The sequence below is a fragment of the Ananas comosus genome, linkage group 25 (assembly GCF_001540865.1).
Source record: "Ananas comosus cultivar F153 linkage group 25, ASM154086v1, whole genome shotgun sequence".
Classification (NCBI taxonomy): domain Eukaryota; kingdom Viridiplantae; phylum Streptophyta; class Magnoliopsida; order Poales; family Bromeliaceae; genus Ananas; species Ananas comosus.
Genome location: NC_033645.1, coordinates 2,206,663 through 2,216,650, shown reverse-complemented (window position 1 = coordinate 2,216,650; position 9,988 = coordinate 2,206,663). Strand labels below are relative to the sequence as shown.

General features: G+C 36.0%; 2 protein-coding genes across 3 annotated transcripts; both read right to left on the bottom strand.

Moving 5' to 3' along the window:
• Positions 234–3,125, bottom strand: LOC109728946 (probable polyol transporter 4). The gene is made up of 2 exons (XM_020259504.1): positions 2,767–3,125; positions 234–1,843 (listed from the first exon to the last, which is right to left on the bottom strand). Exons 1-2 carry the CDS (start codon positions 2,999–3,001, stop codon positions 468–470), a joined length of 1,611 nt encoding a protein of 536 aa, XP_020115093.1. The 5' UTR covers positions 3,002–3,125; the 3' UTR covers positions 234–467.
• Positions 5,232–9,299, bottom strand: LOC109703677 (probable N-acetylglucosaminyl-phosphatidylinositol de-N-acetylase). 2 transcript variants are annotated; one of them, XM_020224391.1, is made up of 10 exons: positions 9,053–9,299; positions 8,903–8,960; positions 8,362–8,432; positions 8,089–8,156; positions 7,965–8,009; positions 7,801–7,881; positions 7,502–7,569; positions 6,718–6,766; positions 5,873–6,033; positions 5,232–5,685 (listed from the first exon to the last, which is right to left on the bottom strand). In XM_020224391.1, the coding sequence occupies exons 1-10, from the start codon at positions 9,159–9,161 to the stop codon at positions 5,616–5,618; spliced, it is 780 nt and encodes a 259-aa protein (XP_020079980.1). In that variant the 5' UTR covers positions 9,162–9,299; the 3' UTR covers positions 5,232–5,615. The 2 variants fall into 2 exon arrangements, with proteins under 2 accessions (XP_020079980.1, XP_020079981.1); XM_020224392.1 differs by having other exon boundaries at positions 8,092–8,156.

Below are 9,988 nucleotides of genomic sequence, written 5' to 3'. Positions count from 1 at the left end.
GAACATTAATTATGCACCACGCAAACATAAATTAACTAGTATAGTGCTCAAGTTTTTATCATATTTGATTAGTAGTACAGCAAACAAGCATGGGAATTACTAGGTTTGATTCAAACCAAAAAAAGCACATAAACAAAGAGAGACAAGAATGAAACATTCTGATTAGTTGCTACGAGCAGTGTTAGTACAGGGAACAAAATAACTAGAGAGTTATTTGCACGCTATGAAACAGCTTTTCATTTAAATTATTTGCGTGTATTTCTCACGGATCTTAAATCCTGAATAGATGATGGTTACACATGAAACTATGTATATTTCATGGCCTCAAAGAGTACACAAGCAGTAAGGTTGCTTCATAGTACGAAAAAAATTGACCATGGTGTATCCTAATGAGATGGAACAATTTCGCACCTCCATGGAAAAAAATTTGTCGAGTCGCAGAGGAAAATAACCCGCAATAATCCAGGTTATTCCTTCTGTACCAGATGCTCCACATCACCAAGCTCCAATTCTCCTCCTTGCCATTCCCTTTCGTTTCCAAATAACATCTCAATCTCTTCCAAGGACTTCCCTTTTGTTTCAGGAACAAACATGTATACAAATATCACAGAAAGAGCCGAGAGGACCGAGAAGATAAAGAAAGTTCCCGCCACGGAAATGGCATGGGATATCGATAAAAAGGACATTGCAACTAAGCCGCTGCTAACCCTATTCCCTACGGCTCCAAGACCCGCTGCTTGAGCCCTAACCTTAAGAGGATAGATTTCCGAAGTCACCACCCAGCAAATCGGACCAATACCAACTGAGAAGAATGCTACATTCCCACAAACTGCCAGTACCGCAATCCCAATTCCAACTCCTCTCGAGACCAATTCGTGCTCTAGCAAAGTGAGAGAGAGGCTCAATCCAAACAAACAGATGGTCATGCCGACCGTGCTAATGTACAATAATGGCTTCCTACCAACTCTATCAATTAGAACGATCGCAACCAAGATGAAAACAGTTTTAGTAAAGCCAACCGCAACAGTTGCGGCAAGAAGCTGTGAATCGGATTTAATCCCCGCGTCTCTGAATATGGTCGGACTGTAATAAACAGAAGCATCGATACCTGTTATTTGTTGGAAGCACTGAATGCCTAACCCGGTAATTAGCATTCGACCAAGAACAGGCGAAGGCCTAAGGATCTCTTTCCACACACTCTTTCCGTCATACTTTTCGGCATTTGTAAGTCCAGCTGCTTCCTCTATCTCAGCCAGCCTCAATTTAACTTCTTCCTCATTATCACTTATCTTCAGAAGCACTTCTCGTGCTTCTTCGACCCTTTTTTGCATAACCAGCCACCTAGGAGACTCTGGAATCGCGAACAGCGCAAAGGCAATGAAAACTGAAGGGACGATTCCTACAGCAAGCATAACTCTCCAATTTATGTGTTCCGAGAGGCCTGAAAATGCGTAATTTGAAACGTAGCCGAGAAGGATACCAAGATTTATGAAGATCTCAGGAAAAGAAGTAAAAGAGCCACGGGCAACAGCGGGGGATATCTCCGCAATGTATACTGGGGCGATCATAACTCCGAACCCTATTCCGATTCCTGCTAACAATCTGCCTATCATTAGTACTAGAAAAGAGGGAGCGAAAGTCATTACAGCAGCGCCGATTTGGAAAACAATGGCAGCTAATCCGATGGTCCATTTTCGCCCAAGAGCATCGGCGGTTCTTCCTCCAGCTAAGCTACCCAAAAGAGAAATAAAACTTAAAATACCAACTAAGACTTCTTGTTGTACTTCTGTTATGTGCAGATCGCGCTGAATGAAAAGAATGCAGCCACTCATAACACCGACATCTGCATTAAAACATGATGGGCTTTTTAAGCATAAATTCAATAAGCTTTTTTTTTTTTTTTTTGCCTTAATTCATAGCCGAGGTTCTTAATGAGAAATAGAGCGGAGTTCTTATGTTCAAGTGAAAAAATTTTGAATACATGCATGCATATTTGTGTGTGCGCGCACGCGCGTCCCTTGAGAGAGAAAGAGAGTAATTCACTGATGCATTTTAGCAGTCCCATATTTACCATTGTTCCATAGCAGTTCAATAAGCACAAAATTTATTCTGTTTCAATTTTTTACGAAAACTACAAGCACATAGAAATTAATATACTCCCAAGTATGCAAAATAACTCGCGAAAAAGTTGACAACTTTTTTTAATCAAAAGCGATATGGACAGAAGATGTATTGGATTAAAAACAAATTTACTAAGCAACTACAAATTATCCTAATTCTCGCAGATTTTGCCAATAATGAAGGATTGAAAATGACTACATTTTCGAGATTTACAAATTAGAACTTCAAGTTAATTATGATATTAATATCAGGCAACGTCCTGCTACAAAGAGCGAGAAAACACAGATCTCGACCGGCATAACAACTCCAGTAAATTTTGAGGCTTTTTTTTAAAAACATTGATATGCAACTAATACGGAGAAGTTGACCGAATGAAATAGGAAGCAAGTAAAAGAATAATTAACTTAAAATGTATCAAAATATAGGCCCAAATTTATCTTTTTTGATCAACACTTTCTCTACTATTAGTTAGTTTGAAGAGGTATCGATCAAAAGAAAGCTACTTTTCAAAATGACCAATAGCTGAGGGGGTTCCTGAACAATTTCACTCTCCCGTTGACGAGATCGATCAAAAACAGATCTACAACACCCTAAAAATTGATCGAAAAAATTCGAAATTTACTACAAAAACCGACACGAACTCACCATAACCGAGAAGAACCGAGTTGAGAGAGGCGAACACGGCGCAAGCGAACACGTATCTCCTACTCTCGCTTGTACGCATCCCCTTCGCCATAGCTCCCGCTCCTCCTCCTCCTTCGTCGATCTCTTCTTCTTCTTCTGCGATGGGCGCATCCATTCTTCTATACTTCCCCTTACCTCCCAATCCAGCGATCCTCGAGACCCCGTTCCCCATCGTCCTCGGATCCACCGTCTCCATCTCTCTCGCTCCAACTCCGCTCTAGAGAGAGAGAGAGAGAGAGAGAGAGAGAGAGAGAGAGAGAGGAGACTATGGAGGGGTGGGAATCGGAAGAGGAAGGCGCCGAGAAAGGAGACGACAAAGGACTTAGTCGCCCTTTTGAAATTTTCGGTAGTTAAAAAGTATAAAAGGTCAAAAAATGCAGAAGACGACCCTCAACTATAGAAAAATTTGAAACTAGCCCCCTAAAACGTTTACTTCATTGAGGTTTTAAAATTTTAATAACTTTTATTTGTAACTTAGCGAAATATACTAGTTTTAGCCATTTATTACCAAATAAAACATAATAAAATAATTTAATAAAAGTAAATAAATACTTCAAATTAAGTAAAATTTTGACGTTAATTAAAAATTGTGAATGAAAAATGAGGTTAAAGGACCAATTTCAAAATCGGCAATGATTGAGGGCGTTTCCATATATTTTCACCTACGAAAGAGCACGTTCGCGGATATTTATTTAATAAAGGGACGCATTGAAGGAAATTCTCAAGCTAGATCTCAATTCGCTGGTTAGATTTGTTTTCTGTAGTTGTTGAGAGCTTCAACCAATGGAAAAAGTGAATTCGAATCGTGCTTGAGATCGAAGTTTACTTATTTTGGATTTTTTGGGAAACTTTTCTCTGAATAATAATCCCACTGTCTCGGAGGTTACGGGGTACACACTTCCGGTCGATGTTACGTGTCGCCATAAGATTGGTCGATTTGCTGGGCCCGTTCTCCATCGCTCCAATTGATTGTGATGCGATCATGCGAAAAGTTAGGGGTGATATGATAGCCAATGAGATAGTACCACGTGTCAGTTTGTAGTTACATGTAGTTGCAGAGCGGTTGTAACTGTGTATTGTTTGATTTGATATATTTAATTTCAACTGCTACAGTAAAAATTATAGAAAAATATCCAACTGCAGTAGCTCAAACTAACAGCTCCAACAGCAGCAGTAGAAGGAGATAACTTTAAATAAAATATGTACTACCTCCTTAATTATTTTTAAACAAAAATATTTTTTTTAAAAGTTTATCAACTGAATGCAACTAAATAAACATCTAACCAAACAAGATGCATATAATTTTAACTACTATATTTCTAACTATATATATATCTTCAACTATACTATATTTATAATTATATTTAACCAAGCAACTCTAATACTTTAGGCAGTGTATTTGGAGACCTGGGGTTCGGGTCAATTTAGGGTCGCGGCATCGAACGCACAACAATTTAGCAACCTCCTGAAAATATAAATGAAAAAAAAATGGCAAACATGGTTACTAAATCAGAAGCAAATTCATTTAAAATTAAGAAATGATTATTTTAAAAAATACTTTCGAGATTTTTTTTAAAATTTACAATCTTTGTAAGAAATGTTAGTGCATTGGTCTCTTATTATTTATATTTTTTATTATGATAACTATCATTTTACTGAAAATAAATTGATTTTTAGATACGTATAAAAGTCATATTGCTGTATTCAAATGTGAAAAAGGATATCCAAAAGCTCAAAATGCGCTAAGGCTTAGTTTGATATTAATATCTACCTTACACTATTAAATAAAATGAAGTTGAAATAAAAACATATAGAGATATGTTTCAGCGTTTTCTGATAGAATCATAAAAAATATATCCTAACCAACTCATCGCGATACATACGCAGAACGTAATATTACGTACGGAAATAAATAGAGTATTTTTCAATCGTACTTTCTTACTACATGTAACGCAATCTTCTTGTAATCCCAAATGAAGCCTAAGCATGAGCACACCTACAATTTATTTCCTGAATTTTGTTTTTTGGCCCTTTCTTTTTCAGTTGAAATAGAATAACACCAAACATCCATGATGCATGACGCATGGCCTGAATAGATTGATTCCAGGAATATGCTAACTCCATTAGTCATAAGATAAGCCTGATTTTGGCATGCTTAGCGAGATTTATTAGATCTGACCAAATTCAATAGCAAAACATAAAAAAAAAAAGGAAAAAAAAAAAAGATTCACTAGGTTTCTCTATTAGTATCAAAATTACTAGCAAGAGAGACCTAAGTATGAAGTGCAACAAGTTTGAAATTCTTCACCAGAAATATATGCATGTGCGAGGTGACGGGTAATTGTAAATAGCAACGAGGTAATAAACATCTCATCAAGGACAAAAGAATAACTTCACATTTAAATCAAATATAAATGAGATAACAGTGAAAAAAAAAATACAACCAAAACTATGGTAGCAAATTTAACCCATCAGTAATACAAAGTGAAGAAAATATCGAAACCAAAATGAGAAACACTGCAAGGCTGTTACAATGTGAAGTATTCAGATTAGAATCCTGCAATTTTCTCCCTCGCACCGCATAAGCTACATCTCAACATCTATCTCCAAACAACCAATAGAGTAATTTAACTACATAAAGACCACATGTCCTGCACACTCCGCAAGTGGTGAATAAAGACTCCCTTGCGATTAGCCTCAGTGGCAAATGGGCACATCATGGTAAGTTGTTATTCAGTATTTACAAAATGAAGGAATTGAAAAAGGAAAATGATTCCCTCGTGATAAATGAACAACTTCCGATTTGATTGCTAGATTTTGACTTTTCGAAGCATATTGATGTATGTATAACTTGACAACAAGATGAACAACTTCCGGAACCTGCAAGCGGCAATAAATTTTGCAGTTGATTTTTTGTATAGCGCTTAATATTGAAAAAACAATCTGGCAAATTGCAAGCTCAAAATCATACATTCCTGACCAATATATTTGGAAGAGTAATTAAATGCGATATAAACTTCCTATGTATTCAGAAACAGTCGACACATGGAAGATTAGACACACATACCAGACCCATTGGCTTTCATGTTGTGCCATGGCGTCATAGCTTCTGCGCGGATTGCTGTTTCTCAAGCAACAGATATGTTGCTTGTCATATGATAAAGACAACAGCGTTGATAACCAGATATCCACCGGGCCACTATATTTGCGAAAAATATTAACACTCACCTGGAATTTTCAAGGAAAACACTGTTATATTAACAACTACCAGGCATATTTGCTCTAGCCAAAGTTCAAGAGTAACACACAAAAAGAAATATTAACTGATATAGATAATGGCTACAGAATTCTAGCAATCAAATTGAGCCACATAAATTATTTCAACCCAAGTTGAAGCTTGGAACTCACCAGAAAAAAAAAAAACATTAAATAGATAGTGGTTACGCAATTCCAAAACAAATTTGAAAGCAAATTTGCAAGGCTGATTATAATTCTGTTTTGTATCCAAGATTATTTTGGAGAACATTAAACTTCACTGGACCAACATGCAGCATCGATGTAAAAATAAATAGGGTAACAAAATTAAATTAGGCTAAAATAAACAGAACGGCAAACTTCTTAATTGGCGAGAAATACACCATTATTCACTAGTTACATAGATTATATACACGAGTGTAGCCTATTTTTTTTCTTCGATTAAAACACTGAAAAATTAAAGAGCCACTATATTAAGAGCTAATCACATTATCTAGTGATCCAAGACCAGAAATATTATTCATACATCAAACCATGATACGGCGGACATACCAGCAAAAGTACTAATTAAATAAAATAATACAATGCATAGATAGCAATAAAAGCTTTCTGTAAAAAATGATAAAAATGTCACCAAATTTGGGGGAAAGAACATACAAGTTCCCAGGCTTCAATTTTTCTTTGTGAATTCCCATGTAGGAGCTTACTGTTAACAAGTCAAATCACAACTAAAGTTATTGCGAGCTTAACAAATTAGTAACTGAAATCATACACCACTAAATTTAACAAGACGCAAACAAATTCATGCAGCTTGGGCAGTCATATTAACCGGCAATGATGTTCGACATGGTCAAACACCACGTGTATACTTACCTTGCTATTATAATTGACTTATATGACAGCATATAATTACCATGGTATTATGATCGACTTGTTCATAGTTGCTAGCCTTGAACCAAATACTATTTCATAGCTCTGAATACTGGATGTGCTGGATGTATTTCATAATACACTAGTCAAATTACCATCAGATTAGATAGAATTATCTAAGGTCTGGTGAATAATTACAATCATTAAGTTCATATCTAATCAGTTACATCTCAGAGCTATTGTGGTTTAAGATGCTTACACTAAATAGGATGACAATCTTATGTGGATCCAGATGTTTAATTTTAATTTACACGATCATGCAAATATAATCAGTACTCAGATAGGATCAAAGAAAGAAAAGTTTCGTTTCTGGACTTTGATTAAATGGTAAGAAAGTGTAATGTGTAGAAACAATTTACCACCCTTAAAACTCAGATATCACAAACAGAACATTTCGATTTAGAGTGTGAAAAATTTCTTAGCTCCTATGATTATATCAAATCATACATCAAAGGAATCAAAGCATAAAGCTTCCAAACCTTAGACAGCTTAAAATAGTAACTCAACTAACCATATTCCATGATGAACATCACGGTGGTTTGGATGACCAGACACCCCAAAGTTATCAAATGTAATGACCTTAAACAAATCAAATAATGACAAATGAGATATATGTATAAAGTGAGTCCTGGGACTACAATTATATAAAATGAACGGAGAAAACATATAACAGATATAAGAGTATATTATCCCAACTTTCAAAAGAAAGATAGCAGGTGGCCAGGCAGCCGAGAGTTGAGGCAATGAATGGGATATAAAATATCAAGAATACAAAGAGTCCTTATCGGTTTCGACTTAAGTAGATCTTACTGAGTCGATATCCCACATTTTGATTTGATCTTCAATAAGTCCTGCTAACAATTGATGGTCCCATTTTTTATCAAATCCATCCTGAAATAAACATTAACACCGATGTTCGGTAATGTGCTCAAATAGTAAATGAAATTTAAAAACTTTTAGCTCAAAAAAGAGACCTGCAAATTTGGATGGTCTAAAACTTTGATATGTTCAAGTGGAACCTGCAGAGTAGTCAATGAAATTATTCCAAGTGGTAAAGAGAATCCATTAAAGCTATTGTGCACCAAATAACAATATAACCACTTTGAGAACTGCACATGCACGGTAGAACTCTTCCTTGCGAATATTTCCCATGCCATCAGCATTGCCTGCGATAAACCAGCTTTGGTTTTGAATATTTTAAAATTCAAATTTATTTGAAGAAACAAGAAGCTATACTCGTCTCTACAACATTTTCAAGTTTCAACCACATAAGCAGTCCAAATAACACTGTTCAACATATGCAATTATTCTTCAAAATATTGCTAAGAAGGCGCTTTTTCGATCTACATAATAATAAAGCATACACTGTACCTAATGACATGCATAGAATGTGAAGATTATGCCCTTTTGAGACCAAGAAGAGAATTGTTGGAGCAAAAAACCTGCATTATGCAACCAAATTGTCCAGTTAGCAATCAAGTTCAGAAAGAATCAAATTGTAATCAAATTAGGATAAAAATTCAGAGTGTATGCAAAGAAGATGCTGCTAATGGAGATCTAACTTGAACATGCTTACTTTCTAGAGCTAATATGAACAGACGTTGCAGAAATGAACAACTATCTCCAGTGAAGTCCCAGTAAAATTGATTTGCAAACAAAAACAATTTGGAGATCACAATTCAGCTTATGATTAAAATTCATCCAATTCTCCACCCAATTCTAATTGGGAACTGAGAACTAGCATGAATCCCAAGTTGCATCAAAACCATTATCTAATCACTATTTAAACTACTAATATCAACTTACAAGGTAAGTAACATTTCGAATTTCCTCCACTATAATCCCTAAATTTTAAATTAAAACAACCCAATCAACTCTTACGAAATCGAAATTACAAGAATCGGAAGCTTACATGGACTCATCATCGGGATGCGCCACAACCAGTAGCACGTTTCTCCTCTTTCCCGATCCTGCGCGATGAACAACGCTCGATTGAGACGAAGCTAAGAACTCAAGAGTTAAACGATACCAGATCCTATCAAACGCACAATTAGTAGCTTACCATTAGAGAGGAACACCGATCTCGAAGACGAAGACGAACACAGTAGTCTCCACAGCGACAACCCCCACAGCGAGATCAATGCGAGGGGGATCAACGAGATCCACGCCATGAATACAACCTCACGAGTTCTTAGAAGGGTCCGAGGGAGGGATCGGGGAGAGAGCCAGGGAGGTGCGAAGGGGATCGCGAGGATGGGGTTGGGGACGATCGTGATGAAGAAGATTGGGAATGGGAACTGAGAAAGGTAAAATTGCTTAGAGACGCCTAACCTATACAGAATTGCTAAGTAGCCCTCGCAACTTAAATCTTTTCCAATTGAAGCCTTTTTAACTTTTTTTATGTTTAAATTTCTTTAAACTTAGCTAAATTGTTAATTGTTCTAATTTATTTGTTAGGCAAATGATCAAAAGTTTTAAATCTGATGGAAATCACTCATAAATTTGATAACTTTTAATTTAAATTAATAAAAATTAGTTCATTTTGAAATAGATCTTAAATTTACCCTGTTCGGATTCGGATTCCGTTAAAACTCGGGTGTCCGAACCAATTAGCATCCCTAGTTAAGAGGAGTGCATGGACAGGGCCAAAAGGGTTATGGGCTGTGATAAGCGTTAATAGGCTGGGCCTAATTTAGGCCGAGTTTTTTTTTTACTTTTTTTTTTTAGTAATTTCTTGAGCCCGGATTAGGGCCGAGCCCACTAGTAACTGTTTTGCATTCTTTCACGCATCAAACGGTTCGGTTTTTAATTAAAAAAAAATTAAAAAATTTCTTGTTTGCAAAGCATCTCTCTCTCTCCAAACACTGTTCTACAAAACTCAATGCGTTGAGGAGAGTTTTATTATTGAAAAATGCAATTAGTAACATGCGCATCTTATATCTTTGAATCCAAGAATTCACAATTTTTTTTTTTTTGAGATTTAGTTAAAATTTTAAAG

Coding starts and splice junctions, on each gene's coding strand:
- LOC109728946 (XM_020259504.1), bottom strand. CDS start 3,001: ATGGAGACGGTGGATCCGAGGACGATGGGGAACGGGGTCTCGAGGATC. Junction 1,844..2,766: donor CTCGGTTCTTCTCGGTTATG/GTGAGTTCGTGT, acceptor GTTTTAATGCAG/ATGTCGGTGTTATGAGTGGC.
- LOC109703677 (XM_020224391.1), bottom strand. CDS start 9,161: ATGGCGTGGATCTCGTTGATCCCCCTCGCATTGATCTCGCTGTGGGGG. Junction 7,570..7,800: donor AAATGTGGGATATCGACTCA/GTAAGATCTACT, acceptor GATTTGTTTAAG/GTCATTACATTTGATAACTT. Junction 6,034..6,717: donor AAATTGAAGCCTGGGAACTT/GTATGTTCTTTC, acceptor TGAAAATTCCAG/GTGAGTGTTAATATTTTTCG.